Below are 16,655 nucleotides of genomic sequence, written 5' to 3' on the forward strand. Positions count from 1 at the left end.
ACAAGGCCACACCTCCTAATAGTGTCACTCCCTTTGCTGCCATTTTCTTTCGAGCCACAGCGTCATTCTAGCTCAGGCTGGTTGAGTATTCCCTACGTGGCAGTGAGTTGGCCTTGAACTCACGGAAATCCAGTCTAAGATGTCATATACCCAGCTAAAAGTTAATTTTTGAATTATCACTGGATCCAGCTTCACAGTTTTCCAAAAGGAACCTCGCTCTTCTGGGGGAACAGGGCAGGGAGTAATAAAAAAAAAAAAAAAAAACCTAGATTACACAGCTCAGATTTGGGAATGGGAAGATAGAGCAAACAACTTGTTTTTAACTGATTTCATTTTATATCTGTGTACCACATGTGTGCTCAGTGCCTGCAGAGGTTATGTGGATGCTGGGAACTGAACCTGGGTCTTCTACAGAGGTAGCAAATGCTCAACTGCTGAGCCATCTCTCCAGTTCCAGGTCAACAATGTATATAGTTACCATTAAAAAAAAAAAAAAAAAAAAAAAAAAAAAAGATCATTTGCCCTCCCATCAGCTCCACACACCTGGGTTGGGGAGGGAGACATCTCTTAAAATGCAGTTGGGAATAATGGTCCCAAGATCATGCTTGAGTGGTCCAGCCAGAGGTGAAAAGAGAACATATCTGTAGGAAGCAAAAACAGCCAGGCCTCTGGAAGAACAGAATAGCAACTCTGAACTGAGAAGTGGTTTCAGTCAGCAGTCCTGCCCTACTGTCTCAGTTGGCATCCATCCATGGAATGCACCAGTCACCTTCCTGAGAGAAAAGCATGTCTACTAACACACTGCTTGCTTTATTTACATGAGCACAATGTTCCACAAGGACAACTGCTTCAGCCCACATGGCCTCTCACCTAAACCCTCCTCTCTACCCAGCCCCACTCAACTTTCCTCCATCTCTGCCACTTCAAGATACACCCACACAAACATTTAAAACTAGTGTCTGATAACCCGATTACCTTCAGAGTCCTGGGTAAAGAGCAGGTTTGGCTGCAGCTGTAACAGAGTAGGCTCTTCTTGGCACTGAGCCTGAGGGCTGTCAGGAAACAGCCCTGAGCCTTGATTCCTATCATTGGTTATATCTTGCAAAGGCATTTTAGTGTAGTGGGCAATGACCTGCTGGCCTTGGGAATCCTCAGTGAAAAGCTGACTCCAGGAGTCCCTCTCATTTCTTTCACCATCCCAGGGAAACACAGAAAGGAGAGGGCTTTTTGCCACCGACAGCAGTTTTTTCCTACTCCAGGATTCTAGTCTGTAGGTTTGAAGTTGCACAGAGGCCTGCCTGTTTTCCTTGGCAGTCCCTTTTTCTCCCAGTTCAGCTTTGTTCAAGGTCTGATAGCATTTACCCCCAGACGGTCTAATGTGACTTCTCATGCCTGGACAGTTTGTCTTAGATCCATGAAGCCATTCCCTTTTCTTCCTGGCCTCTCTTTGGTCCAGCAAACAATAACTGTCCATGTTCTGGGTAAAGGAAGAAGTCAGGGAGGCTTTACTTAGTCCAGCGTCCATCAGGATGTCAGGTTGGAGCAAAGATGTTGTAGTCAAAGACGGTGTTTCCAAACTGTGGCAGCTAGAGAACTGGGGAGATGGAGAATGTCCAGCTTCCTGGATGTCTGCAGGAGCTGACGTAGTCAAAGGTGATACCAAGCAATCCCCCAATCCCTGGGTTCGCTTACATTCTTTGAGAGATAAAATGCTCTTCTGGTTCCAACCATTTGCCATTCCTAATGAAACGAAAGATAATTCCACTAAAAAAAAAAAAATTGCCCTGAGCAGGATTTTGTTGTTTTCTGAGACCAGTATCAGCTGTTATTACTACTGGGTACAGGAGTCCTAGACTCCTGAAATAACTTCATGGCTAATAGTCCTGTTTTCAGTCTTGCTTTTCTCTGCTGAATGCTCTAAAACTTCCGTCATATATTCCCCTACTCAAACACGTGAATGCTCCCAGTCACCTACATCTACCTAATATGTCAAGTGTGGTTTACAGTTAGACCATGGCCAACTTCTCCAACTCAATTTTTGTTCCATGATTTTTAACACAGGGCAAAATAGTTTTTCTTTTCTCTTTTTAAACTTTTTATTTACCCTGGTTCCTACTGAACAAATGATCCTGCCACTAGCTAACACAAATCCAAATATTACCCTTAAGGAAATATTCTCGGCAGATATTTCGTAAGGTCATAAAATCATTATCAAACTCTAAAATTTCCTGGTAATAATAAAAATAAATGTAGCTTTTCCACAATTCAGACATTTCATGGGAAAGCCAATGAAGATATTATATTAGGATGCTAAATCAACCAGTTACAAACTGAAAAACTAGCGTCTAGCTAGTCCATTTCATTAAGTGTAGGATGGATCCTGTTCTCCCTTAAGGATGAATGAAACAGATTCCCAGTCTACACAAATTATATCAAGATTTTAAAAAGCAGAATGGTAGGTTTATTTTTGTCCTCTCCTAATAAGTTACACTGCAGAAACTGTTCTGTGAGAACACTAGCTTTTTCTTAGAATTCAACAGTATATAAAATAAATACACAAGATTTGTTACTGGGGAAAGTTGATTTTGGGGGTACAGAGGAAGCTTTCCTTGTATGTAAATTAAAAGTGTAAGTTTTATGTGGAGGACGAATAGTGCACATTCTGTTTATACAGAACAATCCTGAGTGACACTCAAGAGTGGGCCCACCCCCTCCACCTGGCTCTGTATGCTCAAGCCTGCTCTGAGCTCATGTATGCCCCTCCTCACTGCTCTGTTGGTAAATACAAATAGACAGAGAAGAACAGATCCAAGAAAGCACAAATATAAAAAGCATGTATAATATATTCCTTTTCCAAAGCAACATCTACAGTTCATAAATGTTTCAACATGGAGAAATGAACACACTTATTCTGCTCCTCAGATAATGAAATATTCCCAGGCAGGTCACCATACCTGGTTGCAAGGTGACAAAGGATGCAATACTGGTCTGCCGAGTACTTCTTTGAATAAAAGAAATATCACATTTTCTCTCTCCAGGAAGCAATGTCAGCATTCTGGTGCCTGGTTTGATTAAATGTGTCTGAAGGAGAAAAATAATTGAAGCTATTACTATACCAGTGATGCGTATTAGTTCACCCTGCTCTCTGGGTGGTTCGTACTGGACATCACCTCCCGCTACTTCTGCCATCTTGAGGATCCTGACCTCAGGAATCACATATTCCAGGTAGCCCAGTCTTTGCATTTTCCAACAGTTATCAATAAGGCTAACCAAACAGAATTACCAAAGTATCCAAAAATGAGGCACTCTCCTTTAGATTTAGAATAATTCTGCACTGGCAATTGATACATTTTCAATGGTTTTCAAATATTCACTTAATGGTTCAGAACATGGCCACAGAACCACATGGGTTGGGTTCAAATCAGTCTAACCTTTTATGGTCAAAAGTCCTAAAGAAACACAGAAGAAACAAACATAAAGGTGACATAGGACAAACCTATAGCCATCATTGCAGTACTTAAGGAAAAATTCAAAGCATCCACTAAAATCAAGAGAAAGTCAAAGGTGTCTGTCTACTTTTTCTACTCTGAACCAGTGTTAGCAGTCTTAGCTAGAGAATAAGAGAAGCAAATGGGGCACATATAGGAAACACCAAAGATCCCTTCTCGTAAATGACGATCTGTACATAGTGGCTCTACACACTACCAGAAAACCTTAAGAACTGATACTTTCAGCAAGGCGGCAAGATACATTAGCATACATCCATCTGTAGCCTTCCTATATACCAATAACAAGTATGCCAAGGAAGAAAGCATATCCAAAATTGCCTCAGGAAAGAATACCTTAGCATAAACTTAACCAAATAATTGAAAAATCTCTAATTATAATGAAAACTTTAATAAAACACTCAGAGAAAAGATCTTCCATGCTCATGACTTCCAAGAACTAATACTGTGAAAATGGCTATCTTACCTTGGTCATTAATACTGTCCATTTGACAAGAGTTAAAACAGCCTAGGAGGCAAGCTTCTGGGGCACACTGGGAATAAATTATCTAGATTAGGTTCGCTTCTGGCCATGCAGGATTATTTTAAATTAACTGAGGTAGGAAGACTCATTCTTTTTTTAAAAAATATGTATTTATTATGTATACAATATTCTGTATATGTGTGTATGCCTGCAGGCCAGAAGAGGGCACCAGACCCCATTACAGATGGTTGTGAGCCACCATGTGGTTGCTGGGAATTGAACTCAGGACCTTTGGAAGAGCAGGCAATGCTCTTAACCTCTGAGCCATCTCTCCAGCCCCAAGACTCACTCTTAAATAGACAGTGCCATGCAGAAAAAGGAGAAAGCTGGCTGAGCCACCAGCAGTCATTCTCTGCTACTAACTGCGACCAAATAACCACCCACAAGGTACTACCCCCTCCAACATGAACCAAAATTAACCCACAGGAAACTTACCAATCTACAAATCCCATGCCACCCCCATCAAAACACCAACATCGTTCTTCACAGAATAGGAGAAAACCTTAAAATTCATTTAGAAGCACTAAAGACTCTGGATAGCCAAAGCAATCCTGAGTAAAAAGAATGCAGGAGATCTTGCCACACCCGATTCCAAGTTATGCTTCAGAGCTATAGTAATAAACAGCATGGTACTTGCACAAAAACACACATGTAGATCAATAGATGAGAATAAAATACCTAACATTAACACAGGCAGCTACAGTCTACAGTCATGATATATAGATAGATAGAGAGAGAGAGAGAGAGAGAGAGAGAGAGCGCGTCTCTAACAAGATGCTGGGGAAAGCTGTAAAACAATGAAACTAGGCCCATCTCTCAACACAAGCCAACTTCAAACTGATCAAAGACCTTAATGTAAGAACTAGAACTGCTAAGGGAAAAAGTAGAGAAAACACACTTTTTCTGAGTATAACTCCAGTTGTTCAGAATATAGAACCAATTAACAAATAGAACCTCCTGAAATTAAAAAGCTTCTTTATAAACAGTTAAATTGAAAGAAGAGACAGTCTACAGAAAAGGAGAAAAATTTTGCCATATTTTTCTCCAACAACTACAACAACTAAACAACAAGAAAATAAACCCAATCAAGAAGTATACACTAAGAAGAGGCTATAGACATGGCTTGGCAGTTAAGAGCACATATTGCTCTTGCAGAGGACTAGAATTTGATTTCCAGTACCCACATCAGGCAGCTCACAGCCTGTAACTCCAGCTCCAGGAAATCTGACACTCTCTAGCTTCTGTGGGTATCTGCATTCACAAGCACATATCCACCCACAGACACACCTTTAAACAGAGGCAGGAGGATTTCTATGAGTGGGAAGTCAGAGTAGTCTACAGAGAGAGTTCCAGGGCAGTCAGGACTACAGAGAAAGACCCTACCTTAAAAATAAATAAACAATAAAATTAAAATGTGTGAAGGAACTGTGAATAGTTCTCAAATGAATATAAAAATATCCAATGTCTTTAGTGGTTAGAGAAATGCAAATTAAAACTACTCTGACGCTGGGCGGTGGTGGTGCACTCTTTAATCTTGGCACTCAGAGCCAACCAGATCTGAGTTCAAGGCCAGTCTGGTCTACAGAATGAATTCCAGGACAGCCAGGACTACACAGAGAAACGTTGTCTCAAAATAAATAAATGACTCTGATATTCCATCTAACCCTTTTCAGCTATCAAGAACATAAATAAGGGGCTTATCTTAGTTAGGTTTCGATTACTGCAATGAAACACCATGACCAAAAAAAGCTGGGGAGAAATGAGTTCATGGCTTATACTTCCACATTGTTGTTCATCACCAAAATCAGTCAGAACAGGAAGTCAAGCAGGGCAGGAACCCGGAGACAGGAGCTGATGCAGAGGCCATGGAGGGGTGCTGCTTACTACATGGCTTGCTGAGCCTGCTTTCTTATAGACGGCAGGACCATCAGCCCAGGGATGTTACTACCCACAATGGGCTGGGTCCTGCCTTCCACAATCACTAATGAAGAAAATGCCTTACAGCTCGATTTTATGGAGGCAGTTTTTCAGTTGAGGCTCCTTCCTCTCTGTTGACTTTAGCTTGTGTCAAGTAGCCAGTACAGGGCTGGAGAGATGGCTCCAGCGACTAAGAGCATTGGCTACTACTCTTCCCGAGGACCCAGGTCCAATTCCCAGCACCATTATTACTGGCAGCTGACAATGGTCTAGAACTCCAGTTCCAGGAGATCTGGTGCCCTCTTCCTGTCTGAGGGCCCCAGGCATGCATCCAGTACACAGTCACATGTGTAGGCAAAACACCCATACTCATAAAAAAATAAAACTTAAAGGGGAAAAAAATGACAACAAATCTGAGTAAAAAGGAGCCCCATTCACTGTTGGTGGGTGTGTAACGGATGCAGCCACAGTGGGAATCGGTGACTCACCTCTTCCACTCCTGGCATATGCCCCGAGGTTATAACCTACTGCAGCCATACTTGTTCATCCATATTTATTGCTGTTCGATTCCCAACACCAAGGAGACGTTATCAACCCAGAGGTCCATCAACAGTGAGAACGGATAATGAAAATGTGGTATACATACATAATAGAATTATTCAACCTTAAAAAAATGAAATTATGCAATTTTCAAGAAAATGGATAGAACTGGGAAACTTACATTGTGAGGCAACAAAGCCTCAGAAATACAAATACAGCCTGTGCTCTCATGAAGGCAGACTAAGTTCTAATTTGTACAAATTCACACCGGTGTGGGGCTGAGAGAGTGTCAATTCCAGGAAACTAGAAAAGGGCCTATGAGAGGAGAAAACACAAACTAAGAAGCAGTGAGAGTGATAAGATGTGTATGGCAGTGAAAATACCGAGGGCAGAAGGGTTGGCCCAGGAAAGAGATGTAGTAATGAAGGTGGTACCCGGAAATGGAACCAAAAGAAAACACCTGCTGTTTTGCATGCTAAAAAAAAAATAGTAAAATACAAGGCATCAAACAGCACCAATGCTGCACGGCAGACTTCCCTAGCTTTGTGTTTGGAAACACTTTCCAGGTCAACGTGAGCACTGCGGTCTTCGTGAGCTAAGTCAACATGAGATTGGGACTTGGGGAAGCTGAGGTAAGATCTGCAGTTCAGAGATGACTTCCAGACATCTGCAGAGATCCCTTCAGTCTCTGCTCAGGCTACACTTGTATTTGGGAAACAGCCAGCTCAAACTGCAGGCTGAATGATTCCCAGAGCTCACACAAGGCCAAGACCCTGGAGTTCCCACAACCCAGGGAAAACAGTCACGAGTTTCCATGTCATATGCTCTCTGTTAATGTGACCATCCTATTTTTACATGAAAGAAGTCCTTATTGTTTCACCTTGAATATGGGGGAAATCCTGTGACTGTCCTGAACCTCCAAACGAGAATGCACGCACTTCTGCCTTGCTCCCTGGAGATGCTCACTCTTGGAACCTAGCCAACACATTTGAAGACGCCCACACTAGCATATGGGTCTTCAGTTTTATAGGAACACACACATCTTAAATATGTGAAATATTGTGAATATTTGAGTGTCTACATGCAAGATGCTGAAATGAAAACAAAACAGACTCTGCCCTGGAGAAGTTTGGAGCTTTGAAGAGAAAACAAGCTATTAATAGATAGTTACTACATATATGCTAAATTCTATAAAGAAAACTACAGGTCAGAATTATAAGCCCTCAATTGGCAAGACATCTGAGAATAAAGCTTTTTACATGTAGCCAGGCTCGGTAGTGCAAGCCTTCAAGTTCAGCACTCAGCAGGCAGAAGCAGGCAAGGTCAGCCTAGTCTACATAGTGAGTTCCAGGCCAGCTAGGGCTACATAGTGTAATAAATAGCTACATATAAACAAAGTGTTTTGCTAGGTTGGTCATTAGTTACTTTTCTTTTTTTTTTTTTTTTTTTTTTTTTGGTTTTTCGAGACAGGGTTTCTCTGTGGCTTTGGAGCCTGTCCTGGAACTAGCTCTTGTAGACCAGGCTGGTCTCGAACTCACAGAGATCCGCCTGCCTCTGCCTCCCGAGTGCTGGGATTAAAGGCGTGCGCCACCACCGCCCGGCATTAGTTACTTTTCTAATGCTGTGCTAAAACATCATGCCAAGGCAGGTTATAGGAATTTTATTTACAATTCCAGAGAGTTAAGAGTCTGTCATGGCCAAGTGTGGCAGCTGGAAGGATCCCTTCCTAGCTGAGGAATCACATCTTGAATTGCAAGCATGAGGCAGAGAGCACACACGTCCTTAAATTCTCAAAGCTTGCCTCCACTGACACACTTCCTCTAAAATAAGGCCAGAGCTCCTAAGCCTCCCAAAACAGACTATGGGAATATCTTGTCTAAGCCACAGGTCATCTTTGGTAGGCACTAAAGGAAATTCAAAGTGCTGGCAGACAATGACACTGTCAGCTCTAGCTGTCTGAGAATACCTATGGCCTTGGGGAGCAACTGAGCACTCTCAGTGAGAACAGAGAGTGACTCAGGTACAAAGTTCTTGGCTGATTCTTGTATCTGAACATAAAGACAGATACTATGTCTATGTGTACTCTGTAGTGCTGAAGAAAGCCTGCCTAGGAGCCAGGCTTGGATGTACGTGCCTAAAATTCCAGAACTTGAGAGGTAGAGACAGAAGGATCATTAGTTCAAAATCATTCTCTGCAATACAGCAAGTAAGTTGGAGGTCTGTCAGCATGGGATATGTGTGTGTGTTGATTTTATTCTCTGATGAGTATGGGTGTGCATGACCATAATCCCAAGGCAGGACAGAGGACTTATGGGGTCAATGCCTTTTAGACAGTCCAGGACATTATCCAAACAAGTTTTACTTGAAGGGTTTCAATTGGTGGGCTTAAAGCAAGCAGATGCGAGTTCCAGAAGGTGGTATGGTTAGTGCCAGTCAGTGTAAGGTAGGGAAGATCAGCAAGGCCCGTGAGACAGGCCACATCTAGCTGTCCCTCAGGGAACTGGTCACCAGCAAAGAACTGTACAGGGCAGGAAACTGGATCTACCACACCAAGGAGCTCAGAGGTCCCAGGTTAGAGTACAAGCTTGAGAACTGTTATAGTCAATGGCTTCCGCTGCCAGCATGAGAAAATGTAACTTCTAATTAAAATGGATGCCAGGATGACATAAAGCATGAGACTTGATTACAATCTTGCATTTGCCAAGCTATAGGTATAGATCCCACAAGTGCTGCCATCTTGGACTCTGCCACCGTTAAGCCTTCCATTCAATGAGATGAGCTTTGCCTCTCTATTAGGAAGAATGAGGTAGTGTCAGAAAGGGGGAGCGCTAACCACTCCCACAGCCACGTTCCTGGAGCTCTCCAGATGATTTCTATCCCCCAAAGCTCAAAGTCCTCCCACTCATTCCGCAGAGTGAAGAACAGGAGCAGAGAACGCAAAGCTGGAACCATGTGTTCATTCACTCAGCAGAGAACTGTTTACTGAGCAGAACTGGTTGGAAGACCACCTGCTGGACTTTCATGCCGATGGAGAGAAATGCACCGAAGGACAGGTTAAATATACAGCATAGTTCATGTCTGATGAACAGCGCCATGGTGAAAAACAAAGACAGCGAGGAGTGTGTGGCTTTGGAGGCTAAGAAGAACTCACTGATCTGAGCACACACAGAATAGAGCAGTGGAACCTTCTAATCCCTCCACGCTGGGGCAGAGAAGTGCAAAGGCACCAGGCAGAGGTACCCGGAGAACAGCAAGGTCAGAACGGCTGGAGCGGACAGAATGAGGCAGGGAAATGGACCGGATGAAAGCTGAACGGCATGAGAGCACACACACTGGAACAGCGCTCGAGGAACTGAAAGGAGCGTCTGATTGTTATGGGGGGTGGAGTAAATTAAACTGAGCAAATGGTCATTCTGGTGCATGTGAGAGACAGAGTAAGAAATGTGACTATAAACTTGGCATTGGGCATTCTCTCATAATCCCACTCTGTGGGAAGCTGAGGCTGGAAGATTTTGAGTTTGAAGGGAGGAGGGGGACAGAACTGAGGATATAGTAGGTGGTAGAGAGAGGCTCAGACACAGTGAGGTCCGATGTTCAATCCAAGGACAAACTGATAGGATGGGAGGAGGACTGGAGGGAAGAACTCTAACTCCATCTGACAGCCCAGCAGAGAATGTGCTGACTGGATGAATGCTAATGAAGCTGCCGAGATCAGGGCGGTGGTCAGTGCTCCACCAGGCTGGCCTAGAAACCGATGGCGACTCAGCCGAAATGGTATGCTCACAATTCCATTTCTCCTGATCATGTCCTTTAATTATGACATTGAAATATAACACAATGGAGCCGGCAAATATATTAATCATCTTAAATTTGTGTTGTCTCTCTAACGTGTAGAAAAAACCCTTTTCCCTAAGGCTCACTAGGGTGTGTTCACATGTACTCAGTGGATCGTACACACACACGCATATAAAGTACAAACGACAAAAAAGGCTGGGAAAGCAGCTCAGTGGCAGAGCACTTGCCTGGCATGTGCGAGGCCCTAGATTCAATCCCTAGTGCTGCCAGCAAGGAGGCAGTGGATATTTTTCAGTGTTTTTACACAGAAGCAGCACAGTTAAATATAAAACTTAGAAGTTACATAAATTAGCCTTTTGAGGTATCATACTGTCCTAACTTGTAGGTCCTCTGTGGAGAGCTCTCCGTATCTAGTGGGGGTGGGCAGCTGTGGCCATAGGGACATCCCTCGCTCTCCGTATCTAGTGGGGGTGGGCAGCTGTGGCCGTGAGGACATCCCTCGCTCTCCGTATCTAGTGGGGGTGGGCAGCTGTGGCCGTGAGGACATCCCTCGCTCTCCGTATCTAGTGGGGGTGGGCAGCTGTGGCCGTGAGGACTCCCTCGCTCTCTGTATCTAGTGGGGGTGGGCAGCTGTGGCCGTGAGGACTCCCTCGCTCTCTGTATCTAGTGGGGGTGGGCAGCTGTGGCCGTGAGGACTCCCTCGCTCTCTGTATCTAGTGGGGGTGGGCAGCTGTGGCCGTGAGGACATCCCTCGCTCTCTGTATCTAGTGGGGGTGGGCAGCTGTGGCCGTGAGGACTCCCTCGCTCTCTGTATCTAGTGGGGGTGGGCAGCTGTGGCCGTGAGGACATCCCTCTTACTTGAGGTTTTACTTTCTGTGTCTCAGTTATCTACAGCAACTCAAGCCTAACATATTAATGGAAGTCACAGAAATAAACAATTTTAATTTGAATTATACTCAGCATGGTGGTAAATTTCTACACCATCCTACTGCAGCAGGACGTAAAACATCTTTCTCCATTGTATTTACACCATATATTCTACTCTCCCCATGAGAACTGAGAGACCGTGTTTGTGTGACTCTTATAACAGCATATTGTTAGAGCTACTTCTTTTCTATTATTGTTCTGTAGAAGGTTAAAACTTTAGGGATAGGGATGGATTTCAGTGGGTAGAGTGGTTATCTAGCATACATAAAGCACTGAATTTGATCTCTAGCACCCTATAAAATTGGGCATAACAGCACAGGCTTAAAATTCAGCATCCAGGAGACAGAGATGGGTGATCAGAAGTTTAGGTCATCTGAGCTCAAGGCCAACCTGTACTATGTGAAACCCTTTCTTCATAAGGGCTGTAGAGTCAACAGTGCTTGCTGGTTTTAAAAAGGATCCAAGTTTGGTTCTAGTACCTATAATCAGGCAGTTCACAATTGCCTTTGACTCCATTTCCAGGGGATCTCTGGCCTCCACAGGCACCTGCATCCATGTGCACATACCCCAACACAGGCACGCACACCTACACATAACTAGAGAACAATAAATCTCCCCCTTTATAGTGACACACACTTTTAATTCCAGGCCTTAGGAGAGGCCAGCCTCATCTACATAGTGAGTTCCAGGGTAGTGAGGGCTACAGTGAAACCCTCTCTCAAAATAATAACCCAGCACTCAGGAGATAGAGGCAGGCGGAGTTCTATGAATTTGAGGGCATATAGCATATATAGGGTTCAGTACAGAGGTTTCAAACACCCACTAGATTAGGGGGACATTACTATATATACATGTCTTGAAGGATACCAACCTGTTAACTGTAGCTACCACCAATGAGGCCTTTTGTTTTTAAAACAATTCAGTATTGTTTGTTTGGTTTTATTTTTATAAGTATGTATGGGTGTCTGTCAAGTAGCCCAGTGGCCTTGAACTCTTGATTTTGCCTATCCCCATTTCCTACATGCTGGGGTTACAGGCCTGTGCTACCATGCCTGGCTAAATACTTTTTAAATTAAAAAAAAAGAAAGAAAACAACTATCTGCTGTACCAAAACCTAGGTGGTGAGGCCAACACTACATGTCTATGGTAGTGAGAACAGATAAGACACAAACCCACTTTAAACATAGACTGAAGGGTATGCTTCCCTCGTTTGCTCCAAAAATGAAAGACAGCTTTGTTCAGAGACCAAGAGGGGAGAGGCAGGTTTTCCAAAGCATTGGCCAGTAGCTTTGCTTTGTGACCTCCCTGCTGGCTGATCTAGAAAAGGCAAGTTTCTGTATTCTGTTAGAGATGCTGCGGTGCTCTTCTCTGGTATCTGCAGTGTTTTATGAGAATGTAGTAGGAAGAAAACATTCCCAACACTAAGTGTGTGGCTTTTTCCTCACAGCCTAGCAAACAATCCAGGCAGCAAAAACCAGCCAAGTGTCCTCTAACGCAATTCATTCTGACACCATTTCCCATAGATGATGTCAGATCCCACAGTCTGAGTCAGGCCCCAAAAAGCTACCCTGTTTAGATGCCAATCCCAAGCCCAGGGTTGTTTACCTGTGCTATGCATTCCACAAACCACAGTCATTTGCTCTGGAGAAGCTCACAGAGCCCAGAGAAATACTAGCATTTCCTGTTTTCTTTAAATATTACCAAGGGCTCCATGTGATAGCATACACTGACATCTCAGTAGGAGGGAGGCAGGAGGATCAAGGAAAGTTGAAGGCCAGTCTGGTCTACATGGGGAGCTCCAGGTCAATCTGGGCTACATAAAAAGAAAACAAACAAAAATAGTAATAATTACACAGGATACCAAAGAAAACACACATACATGGTGTAGATGGTGAGGGAAAGGGATGTATAACATTCTTGTCACAGAAATAGCTTTTAGGTTTGATGTGGGATGTCCTTCTGTATATGTGTTGCTTTTATTGGTTGATGGATAAAGCTATTTCAGCCAATGGCTTGGCACAGTAAAGCCAGGTGGGAAATCCAAGCACAAATGTAGAGAGTAGGCAGAATCAAGAAGATGCTAAGTAGCTGTTGAAGGAGAAATATGCCACCGGAACCTTACTGGTAAGCCACAGCCTCATGGTGATACACAGATTAATAGAAATGGGTTAGTTTAAGATATAAGAGTTAGCTAGGAATATACTTGAGCTATTGTCCAAACAGTGTTTAATTAATATAGTTTCTGTGTGATTATTCGGATCTGGGAAGCCAGGAAACAAACACACAGTCTGTTTCCATGGGTTTTGTGTTTGTTTTGTTATTTCGCAAGACAGTTTCACTGTATAGTCCAAGCTGACCTGGAAATCATCCACTCAAAGATGGCCTCAAACACGCAATCCTCTTGCCTCCAGCTTCTGGGTCACATGCCATCAAACCTAGCTCATAAGCTGTTTGAAATAGCAAAAGATGGAAGACAACTTTTCATCAATTAGGGACTACTGAAAAGATACAGGAAGACACGTAAGACACTGACACACACACGTACACACAGTGCTATGGACACTGGTCACACACACACGTACACACAGTGCTATGGACACTGACACACACACACGTACACACAGTGCTATGGACACTGACACACACACACGTACACACAGTGCTATGGACACTGGTCACGTGGAGTTCATACACTGAAGCATTAACTCCCAATGAGATGGTACCTGATGGAGCCTTTGGGAGGTAATTAGTATTGGAGGAGGCTAAGTGGGTCTCTCATGACACTAGAGAGCCTGCTGTTTCTTTCTCCATGCATGTACCCACACAGGCATACACCACAGTGTCACCTAAGCACACTGCAAGAAACCTCACCAGAGGAGTATGATGACCCCCTGATCTCAAGACTTGCAATCCTTAGAACTGAGAAGACCAATTCTGCTGTTTAAACCATCTAGACTATGGTATTTTCTTATGACATCCTGGGTTAACTAAAGTAATATCACTGCATACAATGAATGGCATTTGATATGTGTAATATCACAAAGGCACAAGGCAGCTCTATGAAAACATTCATGAAGCAAGAAGTAAAGACAAAGTTACAGGCTGCAGACATAGCTCAGTGGTTAAGAGAGCCTGATGTTCTTCCACAGGCCCCAAGTTCAGTTCCCAGCACCCACAAAACTCCAGCTCACCTCCAATACAGACATGTATGCATAAACAAAAAAAAATTTAAATCTTAACACACACACACAAGCTAGAGAGATGGCTCAGTAGTTAAGAGCACATGCTGCGGGCTGGAGAGATGGCTCAGAGGTTAAGAGCACTGACTACTCTTCCAGAGGTCCTGAGTTCAATTCCCAGCAACCACATGGTGGCTCACAATCATCTGTAATGAGATCTGGTGCCCTCTTCTGGCCTGCAAGTATACATGCAAGCAGAACACTGTATATGTAATAAATAAAAAAAATCTTAAAAAAAAAAAAAGAGCACATGCTGCCCTTTCTAAGGACCTGAGTTCAATTCCCAGCACCCACATCAAGTGGCTTACAACTGCCTGTAACCCCAGATCCAGGGATCTCACACCTCTGAACTCTGTGGTCACCTGCATTCATGTGCACATACCCCCCCAAAAAATACATAATTAAATTAATAAAAAATGGAGAGATGGCTCAGAGGTTAAGAGCATTGCCTGCTCTTCCAAAAGTCCTGAGTTCAATTCCCAGCAACCACATGGTGGCTCACAACCACCTGTAATGAGGTCTGGTGCCCTCTTCTGGTCTGCAGGCATACAAACAGACAGAATATTGTATACATAATAAATAAATAAAATTTAAAAAAATCTAAGCACACACACACAAATTGCTAAACAATGTATAGCACGCTACTATTTGTAAATAGGAAAGAAAAGATGGGGCTGGAGAGATGGCTCAGTGGTTAAGAGCACTGGTTGCTCTTCCAGAGGACCCAAGTTCAATTCCCAGCACCCACATGGCAGCTCACGACTGTCTCTAACTCCAGTTCCAGGGCACCTGACACCTTCAAACCAATGCACGTAAATGAATAATAATAATAAATGAATTTAAATAAACTTTTTTTTTTAAAAAAAAAAGATGCATTTGCTTGTTGCAGACACAGAAATCCCTGGAAAACTACAGTAATTCCAGGGCAAGACAAGACTACGCCTCATTTGCGTACCGCACCTTTAACTTGCAGAGCGCGTCAATAGATTACCTATCGCTGTTCACGCTACACCTTTAAATTTCAGAGCACGTCAATAGATTACCGATTCCAAAAATGTTCTCTAGAGGGGAAAAATAGCCTTTAACAGTCCCAAGTCAGGAGTAGGGGAAAAATAGCCTTTAACAGTCCCAAGTCAGGAGTAATCTTTCTGACTCCACGTCCTGCCTGGTTAAATGGACCGGTACTACCATACAGCGGTATCACAAAAAGTAACATTACCTGAAACCTCGCACAATGGCCAGCAGGAAATGCTAAACAACTATCTCACACTTGTTGGTAATGACCTAATCAGGCGAACCTGGCATACTCAACCCTCCTTCACTGGGAAAAGATCGATGACACAGGCAACGCATATTAAAAGCCTACTACAGTCTCCAGCACCCCAGGGATGCCAATTTAATGTTGGGCCAGATCCTCGCCCTGCATTTTCGATGTTCTGGCAGGCTGGGGAGAACACACCCTGTTGGTGACCCTAGTTGAGCCTCTCCCAGGATGCCATAGGACGACTTAGGCGCCGGCTTAGGCCGCGCGCAGCCCGTGGCCCCGAAGCCGTCCTCCCTCCACGCCGGCCCCCTCCCCTCGGGCGTCCCCAAAGCCCGCGTGCCGCTTCAACCACTGCGGCCCACCTGCACCTTCCGCCTCTTCAGCGCCGCCGCGTCCAGCCACATGCCACACGCCTCCTCCTTCTTTTCCTCGCGCCCTCTACGTCCCATGGCGGCCGCAAACCCCGCGCCCCAGCAGACGGCGTTTGCGCCGACGCGCGTTCGGATCTCGCGCCGCTGCGGGAGGCGGGGCCCCGCCGCGGCCGCCAAGACGTAGGCCCCGCCCCCGACCACGCCCAGTGCCGTAGAGAGACTCCTTTTCCCGCCTTATTATCCACGCCTGTGTGGACCCTGGAGCAGAGAGAGGTCTAGAAAGCCCTCTGCGTGCGTGGGTCGCCACCGCGTTTGGTTTGGCAGTACTGCGCATTTTTCATATACATTTTTTCACAATATGTGTATGTATGTGTATGTATATGTATATATAAACTATATACATATTTCATATATTTGTATGTACACCTATTACACATATGTGTGTGTATATATAAATTTTTAATTATATATAGGCGTGTGCATGTGTACGAGGGCAGAGCAGTCAGACCTCCTGGATGCTGGGAATCAAACCCGGGTACTCTTAACCACTGAGCCATCTCTCCAGCCCAGAGC

The 16,655-nt window shown here is 44.2% G+C and overlaps 1 protein-coding gene across 1 annotated transcript; it reads right to left on the bottom strand.

The window, feature by feature from the left end:
* Positions 1-674: 674 nt before the first annotated feature.
* LOC119817185 (aurora kinase A and ninein interacting protein) lies at positions 675-16,160 on the bottom strand. Its single transcript, XM_038334374.1, has 3 exons — positions 16,074-16,160; positions 2,955-3,081; positions 675-1,740 (listed from the first exon to the last, which is right to left on the bottom strand). Exons 1-3 carry the CDS (start codon positions 16,158-16,160, stop codon positions 953-955), a joined length of 1,002 nt encoding a protein of 333 aa, XP_038190302.1. The 3' UTR covers positions 675-952.
* Positions 16,161-16,655: the final 495 nt, after the last annotated feature.

This window comes from Arvicola amphibius, chromosome 6 (assembly GCF_903992535.2).
Source record: "Arvicola amphibius chromosome 6, mArvAmp1.2, whole genome shotgun sequence".
Lineage (NCBI taxonomy): Eukaryota > Metazoa > Chordata > Mammalia > Rodentia > Cricetidae > Arvicola > Arvicola amphibius.